General features: G+C 40.0%; 2 protein-coding genes across 2 annotated transcripts in view; one reads left to right on the top strand and one right to left on the bottom strand.

Moving 5' to 3' along the window:
• LOC145439865 (uncharacterized) overlaps window positions 1-23,615 on the bottom strand; it is a 437,408-nt gene that overhangs the window by 308,979 nt on the left and 104,814 nt on the right. The window lies entirely within an intron of this gene.
• On the top strand, window positions 1,606-21,861 carry LOC145439331 (C-type mannose receptor 2-like). Its single transcript, XM_080316835.1, has 8 exons — window positions 1,606-1,748; window positions 1,823-1,991; window positions 2,050-2,136; window positions 3,237-3,355; window positions 11,788-11,956; window positions 12,430-12,551; window positions 16,085-16,357; window positions 21,680-21,861. Exons 1-8 carry the CDS (start codon window positions 1,688-1,690, stop codon window positions 21,724-21,726), a joined length of 1,047 nt encoding a protein of 348 aa, XP_080172961.1. The 5' UTR covers window positions 1,606-1,687; the 3' UTR covers window positions 21,727-21,861.

Raw genomic sequence — 23,615 nt, forward strand, 5'->3', positions numbered from 1 at the left:
ATATGAGATATGGGCGACAATGCGGTGTGAGCGGCACCTTAAGCAATCCGGTACCTAAATTATATTCACTGATACTTTCGTGAAAACATACATGTCATTCCATTACTACTGTGCGCGAAGCGCTACAAAATTTCTGGCCTTTACTTGACCTTTATGGATATTAAATGTTGGTACTCCGTGAAAAGAGCCCCGAAATTCCTCAGGCCATCTTCCGTATTGGGGGATTAAACTACTTCTATTTGACAAACTGAAAACAGCGAAAAGTAAGTAAGTAGATCCCAAAATATCATGAAGTAGAAGTAGAAGTAGAGAAAATCAGATCTACTTGAGTAAGTACCAGAAGTAGAGGAAAACTACTTGAGTACTTCCAAAAAGTACTTCGTTACTGACCAGTGACCACCTCTGGGTATACGTATGATATTACGGTAGTGATTATGCTGAGTCGAGGTAAAATTGCCTTCTGTAGATAAACTTGCTACCGCTGAAAGTCGTTTACAATCTTTCGCCCGAAAACCGTGGATTTAACCGACAACACTAACTCGAATGATATTCTTCTCTTCGATAGTAGTGAGATAAAAACTGTTACGGAGTCGAACCAAGCACCTTGTCGTGGTACCTTGATCATTGCTCACTACCATCAGTGATAATTTTCCATAATTCGTGACTGAATTGGTCAATAATATTGGTTCGATTTAGGCGCCGATAGGCAATAAGACATATATATATATCGAAGTTTTCGATCAACAAAGGGCAGTCTTTTTCGGCCAAGGTTTTCTCGCTGTCAAAGTTTTGACACACGTTTCGGGGACCCATATGTTATTCTAAACTTCATTATGTGCTTGTGCGTCGTGGGGCGGTAGTGGATGACGCCGAAAAGCCTTTTCTATATATCATGTGTGTTTCTTTGGGGAAAGGCACCCAATAATGAAGACATTTTGTGATACTAAATGGCGCAAACGCGAAATGTTTTCAAAAAAAGTTGGATTGAGTTTCAAAAGTTACTTTATCATTCATGTTCGTTGTTCATTCAAGAAATAATTTAGGACATCTTCAAGCTCGGTCCGGCCCAGGTGGGGGGTTTGGGGTGCGGCAGTTACTGTCCCGCACAAAATGAATTAATCGAGAACGAATTATTGCGCAAACTGCTCGGTTTAGTGAATCAGCTTATACTAGTCGCTTGCATGTTGTCAAATGACACGGCTTGAACTTGAAGTCAAATCGAACATGTTTCAAGACCTAATATTACCTCACGAAGTTCTGAATCAGTTTAAAATTTGATGTTTTATTTATTTTATCAATGGCTGGTCCTTCAACATATTGCATCCTGAAATTAAGTTATCAAATTGCAATATACCTGGCGGACCGGCAGCAAATTCTTCGCAGACCGGCGCTTGAGAACCACTGCTCTACGCTACACATATCCCATCAAGCAAAAGACGATGAAAATATTCTCTGAATAATTGTAATTTAAAATCTTCCATGCACAATTTTTCAATTGCATTTATAGAAAGTGGAATATATTTCGATTTGAAAATATGGTAAAACGTATTCTATTTAATAGTAAGATAAAATGATCAAACGGAATATTTAAAAAGCATGCCTCTTTTTTTAGGAGCAACCCTGATTTTAATCGCATTTATAGCTGAAAAAATTGATATTCCTTCAACATCGATAGAGATATCCAATTATGCGATACAGAATGCTCAAAACTGTTTTATTTTTCTCTTCGGTAGTATCGGTATTAGCAGGTACGTTGCTCTACAAGGCTCGAGCTTTTTCGTTTATTTAGCTATGATTTGATATGAAGTGTCAATCCTTTCAGGACTGAAAAACAGCATAAATTTCGACGGTACTACCCTGAAGTTTTATGATGGGCAGCATGATTCAGCAACATTCGGTACTGCAGTTGTGAGTTGCTTCCAGAAAGGCGGAGATCTAGTCATGCCGAAGTATAAGAAACTGAATGATGCTGTTGCTCAAGTCGTTACTGCGTTAGTAAATAATAACCGCACAACAACACTGGATATTTATTCATTTTTATTTTTGAAGGGGAAGCGCATGGATTGGAGGTGGTGATTTTTTCGGTGAGGGTAACTACGAATGGAACGATGGCGAAAGACATGAATGGACAAACTGGTATGATATATATAAACAAAGTTTATACTCTGCATGTTTCCAGTTATATATATCTATATGACCCTACTGAAAATGTTATGCTAGGTACCACTACCAGTACCTACAAAATGTCAGTGATGGCTTGGGCCGGCCATATGGTGGTTACTTGGGACAAGGAAAACCCATGAAAGGTTTTGGCTCGTGTGACCATGAATCTCCGTAAAGGGATCGCTGTGAATATTAACATCACGTGATTTCACTATGTTAACTCAAAGCACAAATCGATTTCTTATTCTCGACTGAGCTCGTATTAGTTTAGCGTGACATATCGCAGCAGTAGTAGTCAATCACAGTGGTTTTATATTTTCTCTTGCACCGAACCAATCAATATAACATATAGTCTGTCTTGTATATTTAATAAACATCGGGGATATGCAGCGCCCTGTTTATGGCTGCATTTAAAACAAACGGTGTTTTAATACACTTTGTTTAAAACATGTTTTAAACAAATGCCTTTTCAAAAACAGTGTTTTTTTCAAACGCTGTATAATCATGCCTTAATTGTGTAAATACTTTCGGAAAACATGTAGTAGCGTATATAAGCCTACGGACGATTTGTACCCAATATGGTCGACGTATACGATATGGAGTCGCTGCTCGTCGGTTCGACAGTTATAACAAGTAGATATAGATCATTGCTACAGAATGGGTGTTCTGATGATGATGACCGCCAACTGTAAATATGCTGCATAATGATGTATTCCTGGTAAAGATATTTTTGGTCTGTTTATGACAATGGTTGGGAGCCCTTTCCGTCGAAGGAGCCATAATTACCTTACATTTTCAATTCACAATGCCAATCCACTGTGAGGTCACAATTAAAGCTTGGTGACGTCGTGGCTAAAACAACGACAACGAAGAACAATAAAAGCATGTTTTAAACAAGGGCCATGTTTTTAACATGTCTGTTTTAAATTGATTTTTGTTTTAAATGCAACCCTACCCGCATTGCATATTGTGTGTTTTACCCGCAACCGGTGCTAATTACAATAATTGCCAGCGACCTGTGAAAAGCAGAATAGAATATACCTTCACAGCCTGGTAATCACAACTTCATTAAGGCACGGAGATGGACCAAGTGATAAGGCACATGAGAACTGCATTGAAATATATAGCGCGTCCGGTGGCACATGGAATGACGTTAGCTGTTGTATCAATCAAGGATATGTTTGTCAGATACGTATGGATCTTCATTTATTATTTCCCTATCAAATCAGTGTCTCTTTATACACCGATTACCGATACTACGGATATATTTGTTCTCATAATAGTATGTATACCAGAAGTGAATCATACAACGTGTAGAATGATTCCAACTGAACACAAAGTGACATCGAAGTAATGTTGTATGTTCTATCAATTAACTCAGGGGCCGCTAACCGCTTTTGTTCTGCGAACCGGTTGCAAATGACAAAAGTATTCACAATTATACCCAAATACACCATCAAAAATTTATTGCGGCGCATTGACTATGACGCCATTTTTCAGTTTGAGCTTTGGTCTTAAAGACACAATGTAATTGTAGAACTTGATCACACCCACAATATACTTTTCCCGTTCAAGTAATTCCGAAGTTCGTCTTTGTTGCTGCTATTATAGAATATCAGACTCGCGTATGTCGCTAACAGAAGCAAGGTATTTATTGCTCATACTGCAAGGTCTGGGTATTCCATCATTCCCGTAACGTCGACTACCATTGATTCAGAAGAGGATGGGTATTTGATCTCTGGGTAGTAACCACGTCACGAGCTTCCGGGTAACAAATCAATCTCACTCTTATAGTTTTGACTCGAGTCAAGTCGAGTTATTGTCAATTCGCCGCCGTGTCAAGTCCGAGTCAAAGTAAGTGAGTAGAGGTCCGAGTAATAGTGTTGTGTTCAATCCGGTTCAAGTCACTTCAAGTCAACTCTGACCAAGTGATATAGAATGGCTCACATTGAAAATATCGTAATTTCAATGCAGCGATTGACTCGAGTCGAGTCATTTTACGCATTTGAAAAAAAATGACTCGAGTAATCGGGTCACCAAATAATCGTGACTCAAGTCGGATTCGAGTCATTAAAACCTTGCCTGATCCCAGAAAGCGGTGATTGGACGTACGAAACAACCCACTGCTTACGTCACTGCCAGTCACACTAATTTTGTGATAAAAGGGATTATCTTGCAATTGTATTACTTTTAGCAGTGATCGTCACCGGTGTGTTTATGAATCTTCTCTTGACTTGTAAAACTATCTATAGATATAAAACAGTTTGCAGACGAGTAACGCGACACCTCGCGGTCCGGTACCGGTCCGCAGATAAGGGCTAGACGACCTCCGGATTAGATGATGCACTGTGCACGAATAGGTAAATCACTGAAAATTTAATTCCATCCCGAAAAGATCACAGAATTGATATTTACATAAACCTCATGTGAACATTGTTCGGTATCGAATATACCTCAGGTTCGAATAGTTACCACAAAATATGTACCGCGCACCTGGTAACGTACACTAGTTGAGTTGGACAACATGGGTACAATTTTGTGTATTTTTAGTAACCTTGCAATCATCCCACCTGATACAAAGCCTGTACCCAACGGAAACAGTAAATTGAACGTGTATATGAGGGAAATATGGATGAAACGTCCAATTTTCATGATGAGCTGAGTTGCAAAAGGAGTCGTTCAAGACTAGCGCTATTTGATAAGCATGTCAATTTTAAATCTCTGATGTCGAAGCTTAGTATGTAACTATATTTTATTGTATTCCATGAACCAGTAGTCGAATAGTATATTCATATTGAAATGAACCCGAATATTTTCGGCTGACACTCGTTAGGGGCAATCGTCAGCAACTAGTAGATAATTGTAAAGAACATTGTATATCAACAATCGTATATAATGTTCTTTCCAATTATCTACTAGTTGCTGACGATTACCCCTAACGAGTGTCAGCCGAAATTACTTGGGTTGATTTCAATATGAATATACTATTCAATTGCATATTGAAGTTCTGTACCTCCAAGAAGCTCTTCAAACCAGTAGTTAAAAACCATTTTTTTGATTGCGAGAAAAATTTTTAAAATATTATAATTGATATAATCATTCAAGCCTGTGCATGTTGATCAAATCGTGGTATGAAATTTTCCGATGACATAATCTCAAACTTGAAGAACTCATTCCATTCGCTACTACCTGACAGTGTTGGTATGACTAGAGTCATGACTCATGAGTCACCTTTTTCGTATGACTTGACTTGACGTGGGTCACTTTGCTAAAATGACTTGACTTGACTTGACTCGTCGAATAGGAAATGTGAATTGACTCCTGACTCGGACCAAAATTTACGAGTCAATTTCCAGTCATCAAGTAATCGGTGGGGCAAGTTTTTGCAACTTTTCGCAATTTTTCAAGCCAATTTTTACTGCAAATTTAATCAAATATTGCTATCTGATGGATTAGCTGCATCTCACTGTTATCTATGACACAATGGCTTGCAAGCAAAAGGTTCAACTGCCCCCAGGCGAGTCCGACGAAAATTACATTTTAACTGGGTCACCTTTTTCATGCAATTGATTTTGTTCAAGTGGCCGAGAGAGAGTTTGACAGCTCTGCAGGAACTATGTTATACAACGGACCGTTTAAGAGCAGTGGTTCCCAACCTTTTTCGACTCATAGCCCCTTTTTGAAGCTCCACACCGATCATCGCCCCCCAAATATTGGGAACCGAAAATAGTCAATTTTTCGGCTCGACCTCGAAATTACACTTTTACAGCTAAATTTTCGTTGGGGCGCCTATGGACAATTAAACATATATGTATATATATCGAAGTTTTCGGTCAGCACAAGGGCATTCCTTTTCGGCCAAGGTCTTCTCGCTGCTTATTGTTCTGGCATACTTCTCGGAGTCGTATGTCACATGGCCTATAACTTCATATGTCTTGGAGCGTCGTGGCGCAATAATGGCCGTCGCCGAACCCTCCATTTCCATAAATCATGCGTATTGTTGAAGGGGGAAGGGTACCCCAAAATCAATATACATTACAATATTAAATCGCGCGCAGCGCGAAAACTTTTTGAAAAAGTTGAAAGAATTTCTAAAAAAATTACTTTATAATTTATGTTAATTCACAAAATAATTTTGGGCCCCTTCGAATTCGCCCCCCAAATTGAGGGTTTGGGGTGCGGCAGTTAGTGTCCTGACTCCATGAGCCGTTTTAACGCGCCATCGCCCCCTTATCGCCCCCTCTGTTGTTTTCGCACCCTATCGCCCCCTTCGTCCGTTTCGCCCCCCTATCGCCCCCTTCGGTATTTTCGCCCCCTCCCCCCTAGACCGCCAAATCGCCCACGTTGGGATCCACTGGTTTAGAGTATCTCATAACGTAATAATTCAACAAACATTTTAAATGCAACTTTTTACGGCAACTTTCGTTAAAATTAAATGCAACTTTCTAGAGATTTTAGTGCAACAAAAACGTGCCGTAGTAATCGGTGTCGATAAAAATCACTGTATCTTGCATATGATCAATTTGTTCGTGAAACGCTTGTGTAACCCGTGAGGGCGACCAATCATTCAATGATCGTACGTTTTACTGAGCCTCCATTGTTATATCGTAAATAAATTGACATCAAACGAAATGATCGAAGCTTACAGCTTATGTTGTCCTAAACTAGTAGTAAAGTAATCTAATAACAAAATATATATTTCTGTAATCTGTTCTTACCTCAACCAAACCTTTTGTTTTTTTTAAATTGAATTAGGATAGAGTTTCTATTGGTCTCAACCATCGGTACAGGCTCCAATTGTATCATATCAATTTGTAAATGGGTAATTTATTGCATCTTATCAATTCGTTTTTCGATTCTCTATTTTGGCGGGTAACTGTATAAACTGAGGCTATGCAATTACTTACGTAATTTACCAGTTCTACGTAGGCCTACATGTGAGCGATAGAACGGCTTCTTACGTGTATATTTCACTCTACATTCGTTCATCGGTTCAGAATCAATGACCACTCAATCTGTATTTCAGACAGCTAGCAAAATGCAATGACGTAATCATGCCTTTTACGTTGAAAAGGCAACATGACTTGAATTGTGACTTGACTCGTGACTTAACTTGACTTGACTCGACGTGACTCGAGTCACCTCCAAAAATTGAGTGACTTGACTTGACTCGAGTCACCTTCGAAAATTGATTGAATTGGCTTGACTCGAATCAAAATGTGCGATGACTCTAAGTGACTCGTGACTCGAAGGTAGTGACTTGATCAATACACTGCCACCTGACTATTTTAATTTCTTGCTATATTAACACGTGTACCACGTGGATCTAGGGACATTTTTTCCATCAATTAATACAAAATGACACCCGTGAGTGAATGCTCGCTTGCTTGCCAACAGTGCGATTTTCAATTCGTTTATAAAGTTTACTTTGCAGACCCAAAGGGATGGCAGTAAATATATCAATTTTGGTCTTTGTCACAATGTTAATCGAACTTGTGAGCAGGCATAATTTGCATCATGAAATCACTCTCCCACTGAAATTTTAAGTCCACCAAGCAATATCCAGTCAGAGAAAAAGAGAGGGATCAGATTTATTTTCGCCTGCACTATCGAGATGCTTTGACTTTGACGATGTAGATGCGATACGACCTTTAAGCAAGGTCATCTAGTCTGCACCACCATATTCTCTCCTCCATGCCATCCGTGGTTACCAGAGGTGGTCAGTACCGAAGTACTTCTACTTTTTGGAAGTACCCAAGTCGCTTTCATCTACTTCTGGTACTTACTCAAGTAGATCTGATTTTCTCTACATCTACTTCTACTTCGTAATATTTTGTGATCTACTTACCGTACTTACTTTTCGATATTTTCAGTTTGTCAAGTAGAAGTGGTTTAATCCCTCAATACGAAAGATAGCCTGAGGAATTTCGGGGCTGTTTTCACGGAGTACCAACATTTAATATTCATAAAAGTCAAACAAAGCCCAGAATCTTTTTGCGCTTCGCGCACAGTAGTTATGGAGTGACATTATGTTTTCACGAAAGTATCAGTGAATATAATTTAGGTACCAAATTGCTTATCGTTCCGCTCACACCGCATTGTCGCCCATATCTAATATTTCATCACAGTTAATATGGCCCACCTTATCGTTTGAAACTACCGTTTCGCAATCTAGCAATTACCGATCCTATGGTTATATAGCAGCCCATGACGTGTCCTGCTAATCTGGTAAATTCGAAATTCGAAATTCGAAATTTGAAGCTTAATGGACAAAATACATGAAATAAATGTTCCCATTTTTATAAGTGGTATTTGTATTTCACTTTCAATTCCGAGTATGATACTCGGAGTATCATACTTTGAGTTCTAATTACTTTCAACTATTTTGTCTGCAGAACATATATCTTGAAGCATAAAAGCAAAATGCCTATATTTTTCGAAATTGAAGCTACACTGAATATAAATTTTACGATCCACAATAATTGATATTAACGTATACCAATCGCGCAAAGTACTGAAACCGTATCCGATACAACTTCTCCGTGTTGCTCTTCGCCTAAACTTGGGGCCTTATAATATGGGGTAGGGCGCCATGCCATGATATTTTCTAAAAACGGAGTCTTCTAGTAAACAAAGGGTTAGTATCGCATTTTCATATCAATACTATAATTTGTATCCCATGATGCGAAAGAATGCTTAATCTGTCGAAAATTGATACCTCCTGGGATGCATCAATACGAATCAAGATCTTTGCACCTCACGCGCAGCTCGATTTCAGCTTTTGACAGTCCATGCGAAAGAATTAAGACTGTTTTCAAAACTACTTACTTACTTGAGTAGATTTAAAGTCAGTCAATTCTACTTCTACTTCAAGTAGGTTTAGTTGGCCCATGGAAGAAGTACTTCTACTCGTACTTGAGTAGATTTTTTTCGAAGCTACTTCTACTTCTACTTGAGTAGCTTTCTTGGCTACTTTGACCACCTCTGGTGCTTACTGAGCGCCTAGCGGGATAGCCGGGATACCAGTTTTCGAGTCTTTAGTCTGACCCGGTCGGTGATTGAACCCACGACCGATCAATAAGCCGGACGTATCAACATTATGCTATATCGCTCGGCGACTGATTGATATTGTAGTTGAAATGTGACATATTGAAAACAATAACACAACTGCCATTCATCGTCCATATGATCCTTCTGAACGCATTCATGATTGAATACCTGAACGTTTTTTGCTATAGATGGCAGTGATGGATACTATGTAGGGTTACCATACGTCCTCTTTTAAGAGCATTTTGACTTTTTTGAAATTTTCCTCGAAGGACGCCCGAATGTCCTCTTTTTGGGGATTTTGTCCTCTTTCTTAAGAATTTTGGTTAGATATAGGGCAAAATTCGACTGAGAAACAGTATATCAGCACTGAAGTAACTCTCCGGTGGCTATTTCGGAGCTGAGCCAGAAAGCTTACCTTTTTTTAAATCAACCAACGGATAATGTGAAAGAAAAACTGTACTTAGGGGTTTGAGCCGAAAAGTTGACCTTTTTATATCTTTAGTCAACCGACCGCGAAATTGGAAAAATTTAACATTTTTTCCGAGATTTTACTCCGGTATTACAGGTGTGAAAATTTTGAAAAAGTGTCCTCTTTTCAGATTTCCAGATATGGTAACATTATATATATGAATAAGTAAGTCAGAAGAAGAAAGTCAATAGCCTACCCTGTCAAGAAAAAAACAATCTCATACAGTTTTCAGGCACAATCCAGTCACGGATTCAAAATAGAGCCTGATTACACCATGTAACAAAAATTTAGTTGAGCCGATTTTTTGATCTTTTCCATACCATATTCCTTAGTAAAACATGTTTCTGGCATTACTTGCCTCAAGTGTCGTTTCAAAATGTCATTTTAAGATTACACTGCCGCACCATGTTTTCAAGCCCCTTTGTTAAAATTCTTATTAACTGTGGCGTCACATTGATTCATCATTCAATTCATAATAGTTGGTTGTTAGCAGCAATCATCTTCTCAGTCTCAGTTAGTCAGTATTGGCTCTACAGCAAGAAATCTCAAATTCCTTTCCATTTTGTTCTGATTGTGGATCTAGTGAGTATAATCTCATCATCAATGTCAACATCACAAATGTAATCGGCCTGCTGGCTGATTTTGATATATATGTGGTCTGTATATCAGTTTGAAACAAGTTAAGCACAAAGTATAGATAGAAGTAAGGTTTTTATACTTAATAACTTACTTAATACTTTGACATGAAGATTGGGGACAACGATAAAAACTGGGCACTTCATGTAATCCGCGAAACATGCGGATGACATATGGATGGATCGCTAAGAGGAAATCGGCATTCAATGTCATTTGTCATTAAAGAAGTTGAAGGGAAATTCGAAACTTTATAGACGATAGATGAATGGTATTTCTGTATGGGCGACATTCCAAGGTTCAGAATAGCTAAAATGACTTTACATTGCATATCCTGCCATGCCATCTACTCTTAAGCACCTGTTCCGAATTGCAGTAAGTTCTCACTGCCCAAATAGCCTACTTAAGCCAAAAAAGCTCCAGAAGACTCGGCAGGGCTTAAAGATACAGAAAATGACGCCGATGACAACTTCAACATCTCCCATATAGACATAAATCCAAAACCACACATTCGTAACCAACACGAACTTGATGATTTAGTCGGGACTTACTAAATTAAATGCGGAAATTCTGACTCCAAGGTTAAGACTAGAGAACGATGTCCTTCGCCAAGAAAACGGCACGAACGATTTTCACGGTATTCCATACTACTAGCGGTTGTCTCAGTCCATAGACCCAAATCATGCAAACAAAACCCCATTCGGGAAATTTTATAAGAGTTTCCATCCTTTTATAATCTATGGTAGCCACTATTTGCGCTTATTCTTTCGTTTTGTTGGTGAATTTGTAAGTCCAATAAGAGACTACGCGTATTATAACGGGGCAATTTTGAGTAAAACGAGAAATCACAAAAAGTGACATCTGTCAAAGACTAGGGACACTTCGAAAGAAATTTTTGTATTTTAGTGATTGGTTTGGAATAGCAAAACACAATACATAAAACTTTTTACTCAAATAAAATTTTACAAAATTTTGTTACATGGTGTTATTTTTGGTCCATAATAAGAGATTTCACATTTTACAAAGGAGAGTCACACAAACAAAACCACTTCTGACGATTTTTAAAGTGTTGATTTTTCACATGATGCATGCGTAAGCTATATTTGTTCATATTAACCTTTTCATTAGCGTTTTCTTACCTCCAATAAAGAATTATTGTTATTAATACGGAGCAATTATGAGTAAAATAAAAAATTAGAGAAATTGACATTCCTTCAAAAATTGGGACACTTCAGGAAAAATTTTGGTATTTTTGTAATTAGATTGGAACACCAAAACACAATACATAAAAAAATTTAGCCAACTAAAACTTTTGCAAAATTTTGTTACGTGGTGTTATGCTACAATGTTTTCAGGTTGACGTTAGGTTAGGTAGATTATCGAAATCCAGGGTGTGGGAATAGGCTATAACCGATAGTGTGAAAATACATTATCGAGTCCAAGAAACAACAGGCTACTTATATTCGTTTCAGCTGGTACCAAATCTAAACCATACGAATACAGTGCATTTACTGTATATGATGGATACATTGATCGAAGGTCTCATCTCCAAGCTCGGCAATTTTGTAAAAGACATAAATCTAGACTAGCACTGATTCATGATGATGAGAATTTAGAAGCTCTGCTGTCGAACCTAGAAAAGTAAGTAATATTTGGCTTTCAATATACGGCGTAGTTAGAGAACAGCCTGTTTTCCGTGGCCCTCTTGCGAAAGCTTTTACATAGCGTGGCGCTCATAGGAACTGCAGGTAGACTACTTGCATTCATGGGTTGATTCCATATTTGATAATATTGAAAATATAGAGAACAAATGGAAACAAAATCGATATGAGAGCCATTCAAGCCAGAAGAGTTCTTGGTTCTCGAAAGCAAATTTTGCTTCATCTGAAACCTGTCAGTCTTATAGTTTATTTTTCTGCGGAGTGTTGATTCATACACTGAGCGAAATACGAAATTCTTCACAAAGAGACCACAAGATACAACCCGTGGAGAACCGTTGACAGAGTTAGTGTATATTTCGATGTTGGTGAGGTTCACCAATTAATCTTGCTAAATACAATCTCCATCAAACTCTTGTCCTATGTTCGCTATTCGTCTCCTGTGAATTCTTTCAGCCCGCGCAAGACGCCATTTTGGGTCGACAGCGAGAAAAAAGAAAATTCGTGCATCAGTGTGTCTGAGGATGGTGTTTCTGATACCGACTGCCTTCAGTCAATGCCATTCATATGCGAGCAAGGTATGACTAAGTCCATGTACCGTAAATATCAGGTAAATCGCCCAAAAGTGAATCCAGTCTACTCTATTGGATTTTAGTTACATTTGCTGATCTACCTTGGCAAAATCATACGAGAAATATGGCTTCGAAATGTGCGAAAACAATATTCCTTCTCACTATTACAGTTGCTCTCAAACTTTTAGACACAGATGCTTCATGATAGTGAAAATTTTACGCCCCCTTATCGTTATATCACAAAATGCAACCAGAATGCTAACAATCATAGCGGGGAGGATGTTGAGATGGGTGGTCATGATTGCTGATGAGATAAATATCAGATATAGAATCTGGACTATACACTGAGCAATAACTTTGAATTGGAGGTAAATAGCGTCGACGCGAAAAATATTTTCAGTTAACTGCAACTTCACGCTCCCTTCAGAAGCTTCCACGCCGTCCCTCCCTGTAATGTTTTAATAACACCGTCCTATCACCTATATGCAGTGTTTTAAATGCCACCCTAGAAACGTCCGATTCCGATTACGAATTGAAAAAATCTCGTAACAGTCGTTTACGTTGATGAAAGATTAATCACAATCATTTTTACCTTGATTTTGCTTCGTTGACAGCATATTCCAAGACAATATAACGTTTGACTCGAGGAAGAGATAACGTATTTTAAAAATCGGGATGTTATTCGTTTGCAACATCCTAATATGTAAATTGAGCACCTTCATAGCTGATACATTTCATTCTAACTACGACCCTTAGAATGATATAAGGCAGACTTTGATTTTATATAAAAGATGGCGAAGTAATGATTGGTGCCGGAATGAAGTTGAACCATAACTGGTCGAATAAACAAGAACGAACAGAAAATTCTGCCACCTGCAACCTACTTGTTACGTATATTGCAAGCCACATTTACAATGAACAGCTCGGGCAGCGGATTTGTAGTTCTAATCGACGTAAATTACAGCGATTGGCGACAATTTTTGATAGACACCTGTTCAACCCCCTCCGTGTTGTCAGACACCATCATTGAGTAGAGCAATGCTTGTGATGATAAATTTGAATTGCGGTTCAGAAAACCGACTAACTAAGTTTACCATCGCAGTATTTCTTGTCCATCTCACATTAGAGTCTTTGTGAAAAAAGGGCTTGGCGGACGGTCTTTAACAAAGCAAAATAGGCAAAATAAACGATTATTATTATGATTACTGCCAGCACATATCATGACCCATTGGATGTGGCAACACAAATTTACGTCCCCCTTCGCAAACTAGCTGCACTATTAAGATCTCAAACTGAGCTCAACAAACCATCATCCACGTAGGAAGCTAATCATGATCATCACTTACAGATACCGGTATTAAAATCAATATTCAATCCACAATAGCAATCTCTAAACTTATAATATGTGAGTCCTGCTAAATGAGTTTCACGAGTATAACATTGGGATTAACATAAATGCTGAGGATATTCCAGGAAATAATAGCGTGAACACTGTTGTAACTGCTCCTAACGTAAGGAGAGTTGGAAACATTGGAACAAAGTTATCGGAATAGACATTAAGCCTATTAGTTACTGGAGGTGCAGACGATGCTTGAGCGATGTGTCCTGCGATCGTATTGATTGAAGGTTCCGCGGGAGAATAATCAGCCACGCGAGAGTCATTGGCCACCAATCGAGAACTAAATTGTGGTCGGTCACGAACATCAACTGGATCTTCAACAGGATTTCTCGCTGGTGGGATTTCGTTAACGGCGATTTCTGTTGTTTGATCTTGACGTGAAACCGCTGGTGGCTGCATGTATGAAGACTGCTCACGCGATAGATCCTCCAACTATTCCATCAGACCGAACGGATTCTCCACTTTCTCCACTTCCCTGCACTCCTTTACGATCGCTTCTTGCGCTGCGATCTGCATTTTCGTTTTGAGTGCATCACGCTCCAGCTTAACTTTGTTTTCAAGCAACACCTTTTGCGTCTCAAGCGAAGCCATCTTTTCAGCGAGTTCTGTTTCGAGTTCTGTTTCTTTTTGCTTGAACGCTAAACCCGCTTTCAGCACGGCTGCCTTTTCCTTCGCCTTTCGCATCTTTTAGATATGGGATTTCACACTGCCGGCTTTCGAAGAACTTCCGGACGACTTGGTTCGACTCGACCGACTAGAACGCGAACGTCTATCGCTTCTAATATCCCCAAGACGCTTCGACACTTGTATCTTGATCTCCGTTATTTCAGCTTCCAAACGTTTGAAGTCTTCTTCACATGGGCCATACTCTTCGTCCGGAAGAACATCTTTCATTACTTTCAGAAGATTTCTCAAACAGTCTCTATGTTGTAGCATCAGTTTCAAGGACTCTCCTACTTCACTTTCATCACTCGAGATTATTGCGATCTCTGAGCATTTTTCCATTCTCCGGCTCAAATGTTCAGTACTTTCTGAATAGCTTGCCTTTATTTCTTTGTTTTTACTACGTGTCGCCACCGGCCGCTTCTTCACTACATCAGACGGTTCTTCACCGTCATGTTCGCGGTCATTGCGGTCGTTGTGCGGTACATTAGCATCATCAGCGGACGTGGCATCGACATGCGCGGGGCGATGGGCTTCATTGGATGCCTTTGCATCAGCGGACGTTACATTTACATGCGTGGTTCCTTGAGATTTATCGGCGTCATTAGCGGACGTTGCACCCACATGCGCTGTTCTATGTGCTGGATCAGAATCCTTTGCATCAGCGGACTTTGCATCCACATGCACGGTTCCATGGGCGTCATCGGATGCCTTAACATCATGATTACCCATCTCGTGATTGGTTGGCGTATCTTTCGAAGCCATCTTCGAATTGCTTCAGTCTCCCGTTCTTACGACAAGCGTGTATTTAAAACTGTAACTGCTCCTAACGTAAGGAGAGTTATTGAAACCACTTTTAATTGAACTCGAATCCCACGACCGATCCTGACAAATGATGATCCGTTGATGAAGGTTGAAATAATATATTCGAATAAACGACGTAACAAATGAATGTCCCAGATGCAGCAAATAAGGTTAGTCGTGGAATTAGGTTTTAAAATAGTGGTCGCCTGCGGTTAGAGTTAGATAAAGAGACACGCCTGCACGATTAAAACACAGGTTAGTGACTATAGCGACCACACATGACGCAACGTAAGCAACAACGTACATACAGCAAACAAACTAAACTAAAGATGCGACGCCCAATCAGCATATATAAAGGACAGAACACGCGCCGCCTCATCAACTAATGATAATAATCACCACACTAAACGAGCTAGACTACACTAAACTAACACTGCAGAATACTGCAGTAACAACTGTAAATCAACATTATCATTACTTGAACTATCTATGTATTCGGGTCTTCTTACTTGGGCGATGAAGTTGTGATTGGGAGTTCCGCCATATTGAATTGAATGCATTTAAGAAATCTTTGGTGTTGAGGGTATATGGTTGTCATGTGTCGTATAATAGTAACAGGTATGCATTTTGTGGTATCTTCTCGCGTAACACGTGCATGAAAATTGCATTCCAGTTGCTGCCAATGATTTGTCAGTTTCCGAAGAACAACCTTTCGTAGAAATGGGTATGGATCTGAATATCAACTGCTCTGCATCGGGTACTCCAGTTCCGAAGGTTTCCTGGCACCGAGACGGCAGATACGTACCGCATCAGAAACATGGACTCGGCAGCTCAACACTAGTGCTCCAGGACATAGGTCCCGATGATTTGGGCATGTATGTGTGTAAAGCTGTAAACGAAGTTGGAGGACAACTGAGACACATGGGAGGATTGTCTTTCGTTGAAAGTAAATATAGTAAATACAGCAGTATTCCTATACTCGATCTCGTTTGGAAGGTCGTGCTTCTGTTTGTTTTCTATCGTTTACCACGTTTCCTACATTTCAGAGCCAAGTTGTAACTAAATCAGAAAGCAGCGAGTCCCAGTCGTTGCGTTGACTGCTCAGTTCCGAGTTAAAGTCCTGTTAAAGCCACATTTTATAACACTGTCTAGGGATATCGAATGGTTCTTATTTGAAATATACTAATTTTCGTCACTCTTAACAGTTTCAGGTGGCATTTTAAAGTACTAGTGCCAGTGCCTTCGAAATTACATTAAAATGTCGGTCTTGGCCGTCTGACACTCGATCGAGTCATATGACTTGATCCGACACATGCGCAATGAGTCGAGTCCAAGTTGTGTTAATACACAGATTGACTCGATTTGAGTCATTTTGATATTTTGAGAAAATACCTCGAGTCAAGTCGGGTCAGTCATCAAAAAATTGCGACTCGAGTTAGTAATTACAACCCTGCTTCTGATGCCTCGGACATTATCAGTTCATAGCAAATACAGCTTAAATCTGGCTGCAGTGCGCTAATGACGCCAGTCGCATATGGTCTACGTTAGGGTTACCATATTGTTCAAATTCATAACACTCTTTAGCGCCTAATAGTGGTTTTTATCCGGTATACAGCCCGCCAGTCGTGTGTTTGACAGCCCTCTACAATGTTAGGTCGGTGCATTTATGTCGCTTGGTTATTTAACCATGACGGACACAACGTTTTGCTGTCCCCTCCCGCCCCAAAATACAGTGTGATCTTGGACCCCCCATAGCGTAATCGATGCAACTTCTTGGGGCTTACTATCAATGTTCCCGCTAAGCTGCACACGTGCGAAAATGCGCAGTGCTAAAGCGGTCTCTGCGCACAGAAAATCTAAGCTGCGCACAAAAAATTCGAGGTGATGTTCTTTTTTAAAGTCGTTGCGCACTGTCGTCCAATGGACCACGCAGGCACGCAAACTCATGAAAAATTAGAGGGCACATTGCCAGGGACAAATAGTGTTATCGTTGAAGTCTGACACCGAGGTACAAGTGCGGCCCGCAAAGGTATATTGCGCTCCGTGAAGAAATGAGACTTTGCAATCACGTGCACCTAACGACAAATCTTTTCTTTTAGTATGGTCTCGTACGCGTCAGCGGTTACTGATATCATTTCAATAGCGCATTATTTTCTGGGAATGGCGAAATAAATAGCAATGGGCTAGCTCGAAGTTAATCTGCGAAAAACTAGCGGATAGTCTTCTCCGCAAGGCATGAATATTGCGGAAGATTTCCTCAGGACCGTAACTGCCGCAACCCAAACCCCAAATTAGGGGCCGAGCTCGAAGGGGCCGAAAATTATTTCGTAAATTAACATAAATCATGGTGTATTTTTGGGGAATTTTTCAAAGTATTTTTCGTGCCGCGCGCGAAATAATTTCGTCAAATATCTTTATTATTGGGTACCCTTTCCACAACAAAAATACGCGTGATTAAGAGAAATGGGCACTTGGGCGTCGGCCATTACCTTGCCACGACGCACCAAGACATATGAAGTTATAAGCTATGTGACATGCGACTCCGAGAAGTGCGCCAAAACGATCAGCAGCGAGAAAAACTTTGGCCGAAAAGGACTGCCCTTATGCTGACCGAAAACTTCGATATATATACATATAAGTTTAATTGTCCATGGGCGCTTAAATGGCTGGCGCTGAATGTTCATGTGCTGGCGAACAGAGTCCCACAACAAGACAAATGCCATGTCGAGGGAGCATTATTTGCCATTAGAGAAATACCAATTTGAAATCGTGCTCGTTTTTCAGTTTAGTACGTTTGTGCGATTTCAATGTATTTTGACATAGCAGATAGGAGCCATCCATTTAGCCAATTAAGCATATATGTATATATATCGAAGCTTTGAATCATCTCAAGGGCATTCCTCCTCGGCCAAGGTCTTCTCGCTGCTGTTCGTTCTGGCACACTTCTCCGAGTTGCATGTTACATGGCATATACCTTCATATGCCTTGGTGCGTCGTGGCGCAGTATTGGCCGACGTCTCCATTTCTATAATTTCTACGTATTTTCGTGGGGGAAGGGTACCAAAGAATCACATATTCGGCAATGGCACACCCAGCGCGAATTTTACGGTCCTGTTCCCCACTATCCAGCACTTTTTTCATCCCAGAACAGCGATTTGCTGGTTTGATTACACATGACACACAACCACACCGGTACGCAGGACAATCGCCTACAACTGCAACATAAAACGTAATGTTAACCAATACCAGTAACGCTCAAAATTTCGCGAAAGCGTTGTTTCACGTCAAACTATAGTCGTGCTGGATGCGTTTGTGACGCCATCATTGGCCATCCAGAGTTAAAAATGAGGTTTTGAGAACAACACGCAATATAATTTTCGATACAAACATTCCAGAGCAGTTAACTGGTAACGGTAATTGTGTCTCCGTGAATATGTAGACTGTCTTGTATATAATTTCGAACAAACGCGTCTATTCCCCACCAGAGGCCATTGAATTCCCCACCAGTGCGGAATTCCCAACCGTTTGGGAACCACTGCATTAAAACCATAAAAGCAAAATTATTGTGTGGTGTTGATTTTGTAACGGGCCTTCAGTAGGGCTGAGCACAATGATTCGAGTACTCGAATCTGAATCGAGTATTATTTTTAATGATTCGAGACTAGTAATAAAGACCATTTTTTCGACTACTGAATTTATACGCTCTGAGCAACTGAAAGATGGTATTGATGGTATTTTCCACTGAAGAAGCCTTGAAACATTGATTAGCCGTGCCGTAGCATACGACACATCGTACACAGCTACACACGTTACTGGAAATAACACATTCCCAAAGTCACGATCATCGCACAACATTGCTAAAAAGTGCAATGAAATTGGTATGGTCGTAAATATACCACAGTATCTTTAATGCGACGATTAACATCATTATGTTTTTTGTCGTGGCATCAAAGGTACATATTTCAACTTTGATAAAATAAATTATGTTGTGACATCATAATGAGTGAAACTAGAATGCTCAACTCGACTTTGAGCGTCATACGTGATTCAGAATCGAATCACTCAAGTACTCAATTTGACCAGCCGTAGAGGTGAGTCATTGTGAAATTGCCAAAGAACCGTTTCGTAAATATTTTTGAACTTTGAGAACCAATGTTGTGCATCGTTAAGTCATGTTCAATGTTCATCTCAAACGAATAAGACTATTTATTAGGTGAATGAATTAACGGTCCGCACCAGTGGGTTGCACGTCCAGTGCTGGTTTTCATCTTTTATTGTCGCGACGGATCATGTCCAATTTGAAATTGTTCCAAAATTTGATAAGCTGATTACTAAAAACGATCCCAGACTTACTCAAGGCCTATTTTGGAAGCCGATTACGTTCAACATCTTTCCAATCCCCAGAATAGAGGCAACCCTCGACCAATGTTCCCTCTAATTTTTCAAGAGTCTGCGCAAACACGCCAACTCACTGCGCAGGACCTCGGACAATAGTGCGCAACCACCCTCCAATGGGTGATAAACCGAACTACTTGGGGGCTTCGCCCCCCAGACCCCTCTACGGCTCTAGGCTTCTTCTGGTGCTTATCATGTACATTGGGTGCCCATTTAGTAGTAGCGTCCCTAAACGCGCGAAGCGCGAAAAAGTTTCTATAATTCATGATTGCATCGGCCAATATGATCGGGAATTGGATATAGCCTATATTGCTGTCAATTTTTATCCTCTCCCGGCTCACATAATCAAATTTATCGGTAGCGGTGATCCAGTGAGGTGTGTTGGAATAGATAGGCCCTCTAAATAATAATAAAACATCTTCAGGTGTAGCCGTTGATAGGATGACTTCGTTACATGATGCTATTTCGTGACCCCCTATCTGCCATGTCAAAAGATATTGAAATCTCCAAAACATACTAAAGTAAAAGACGTACACGATTTCAAATTGGTATTTCTTAACTGGGAAATAATGTTCCCTCGATATAACATTTATCTCGTTGTGGGACTCGGATCGCCAGGACAGGAATATTCGGCGCCAGCCATTTAGGCGCCCATGGACATGAATAATTACACATATATTTGTATATATCGAAGTTTTCGGTCAGCACCAGGGCAATATTTTTCGCCCAAGGTTTTCTCGCTGCTGATCGTTCTGGCGCACTTCTTGGATTCGCATGTTACATAGCCTTTAACTTCATATGCCTTGGCGCGTCATGGTGCGGTAATGGCCGACGCCCAACTGCCCATTTCTATAAACCATGCCTAATTTTTGTTGCGAAAGGGTACCCAATAATCAGATATCTTACAATAATAAAACGCGCGTAGCGCGAAAAAAAATTCCTGAAAAATTTCAAAAAATACACTATGATTTGTGTTGATTCTCGAAATAATTTTGGACCCCCTTCGAACTCGGCCCCTCCAATTGGGGGGTTTGGGGTGCGAAAGTTACGGTCCTGAGTAAATCTTACGCAATGTTCATGCCACGCGGAGAAAACTATCATTCGTTAGTTTCTCGCAGATTAACTTCGAGCTAGCCCATATTGTTATTTATAACTTTGTTAAACCATGTTATTTCGCCATTCCCAGAAAATAATGCGCTATTGAAATGATATAAGTATCGCTCACGTGTACGAGGCCATACTAAAAAAATATCTTCCTTGAGGCGCAGGTGATTGTGAACTCTCATTTCTTCACGGAGCGCAATAGTTACCTTTGCGGGGCGCACTTGTACCTCGGTTTTAGACTTCAGTGATAACACGATTTGGCCATGGCAATGTTCCATCCTAATTTTCACGAATCTGCGCGCCTGCGTGGTCCATTGGACAACAGTGCGCAACAACTATAAAAAAAACATCATTTCTGATGTTTTGTGCGCAGCGTAGATTTTCTGTGCGCAGAGACCGTTTCAGCACTGCGCATTTGCGCACGTGCGCAGCTTAGAGGGAACATTGCCCTCGACCCGCAGGTTTAGAACCTGTGTCCCTGACTAAAGCATCGCAACGGTCTTAACCGGCTCTGGGTGTATACCGTTATCTTATAATTTCGATAACAATCAGAATAAGTGCAGTAAATGCTCGTTATTTTTATCTAATTTATTCTTTATTCTTCTCAACCAAATAGCAACAATGATTTCAGAGTAAAGTTGCTGACAGGACTGATTTTGAAAAAGTTTTTTGCAAATTCTGTCGTGTAGCATGAATAAATTATTACCAGCATTGTTAAGAACGTAACTCAATGTCAAGCAGCGTTTCCTGATGTCTATTTATGTTTCAGGTTCAACGATTCTGGAACAGGGCGAAAATTTGATAGATTATTCGTAATGCTGGAATATAAAATCCGAATATAACTGTATAATTATGATCGTATAATAGAGTAATTTTTTCAATAAGATTTATATACAGTTCGTGTAAATGTATCGTATGTTTTTCAATTTCAATAAACAATGAAGAGAAAAAGCACAAAAAGTACATACAACGATTTTTCCGGCGATTAATAATTATGGTACTGTATCTTTATAAATGACTAGATTTTTGACATTTTCATTCTCGAAATCGCAGAATTTTCGCAATAGGTGTTCTAAAATAATGCGTGAAAGGAGAATTAAGGCATAGGTGAGGCACATGTTGGCGAGCTAGCGTAGTGGTAGGCCTACTACAAACCACATCTACAACACCAGCGGGTTGCGGGTTCGAATCCTATACCGAGATTGACTCTGAAATTTCTACATACGTGTGGGAGATTTGTCTAGGCTCCTCCTTGTTGTCTCATCCGCATAAGGGGTGTCTTAAAAAGTGTAGAAGTTAACTCTGTTACATGTCGGCAGCTCCGGAAGAAAAATAACGAAATATAGCCTGATATGTGTATATTGTAGCGTATATGACCATTGTAGTCAAGTTAGGCACGGACGGGCGAATCTTCGCCGATCCTCGCCTCGTTGTTCTTGCGGCAACTAAAAATCCCAGCAAAAATACCCGATAAATGAAAGAGAAAGAGCAAGAAATAGTTTCTAAAAAGGACCGACGAAGAAAGAATAACATCGAAGAAGGCTGTGACATCTCCAAGCGTCGTCATGCCTGCAATTCTCTTTGATTAATCCAGGTATCGCAAAATACAAGATTTTGAGGTTCACGATGTCGGGTAAATCGAATTCATGAGTGATATTAGTCGCCGGCCCGAAAGAAACTTCAATTTGAAAAGGGCATACGAGTCCCTAACTGTGGACACCCAAGCGTTTTGACCTCTCAAAGACATGTTTATGCTGCCACGAGAATAAATATTCTGGACGTTATTGAATATGCGGCTGGCGAAGCAAGTGGCGTCTTTGGTTAAACACCAGCGTCATGACACCAATGACAGTGGATCGAATCCCCGTTCCGATCAAAGTTTTAATAAGTCGGAGGTTAATCTGGGCTACTCATCTCTAGCCTCGCTGTCTGTATGAAAAGAGCCCAGAATGCAGATGATGCCTCAAATTTCGAGGTTTGCGTTCACAAACGAACCCTGGTAGGTTCTGCACTGTTAACCTTTTCATATATTACCACTTTCATTTTAATATAACGTCTTTGGTTGAAATTTATTGCATTTCAACTTCGGACCACTCTATGCATGGGATCGGCAGCATGAAAAATCAACACAAAACGAGCATGCACCTTGGCAATCAAAAATCTTACTTGCTTTGTTATAAAAGTTCGCTGGTGACTCTCTGCCGTGAGGTTGACCCGCAATCGCACAACATCAAAACCGAAATGCACTGTATGTTAGTAGCCAGGGAATGGTTCACTCACTCAATCAATCAATGAAGTTGATATCGTTGCCTGATGTAAATATCTAGCAGGCGTACAGGGTCAATCTTGATTTCATATGTTTATTGTATCATGAAAACCAAATCCGTACGATTTGGGTGTTGGCTACCGCTGTATAACTTGTTGATGGCGTAATATCGTTAGCAAGTATAGAAACTCGTTTTACGCTACGCTCAATAGCAACGTAGCAATACCCAGACACCGAATGCATTGTCCGAGCTGGCCTCGACAGAGGTTCACACCATTCCTGGCGCAAATGATCAAATGAGTTGATGAGCGCCTATTTGTTGTCAATAAAACCGAATCATAATCTAAAAAACTGCTGCAATATCGATAATTGGGGTTTTAAAATTACCTACAAAAATAAATAAAATTAAGAAATCGTAGATTCCCAACCCTTAGCTTAA

Source organism: Botryllus schlosseri, chromosome 5 (assembly GCF_051294905.1).
Source record: "Botryllus schlosseri isolate E-star chromosome 5, Bs_hap1, whole genome shotgun sequence".
Classification (NCBI taxonomy): domain Eukaryota; kingdom Metazoa; phylum Chordata; class Ascidiacea; order Stolidobranchia; family Styelidae; genus Botryllus; species Botryllus schlosseri.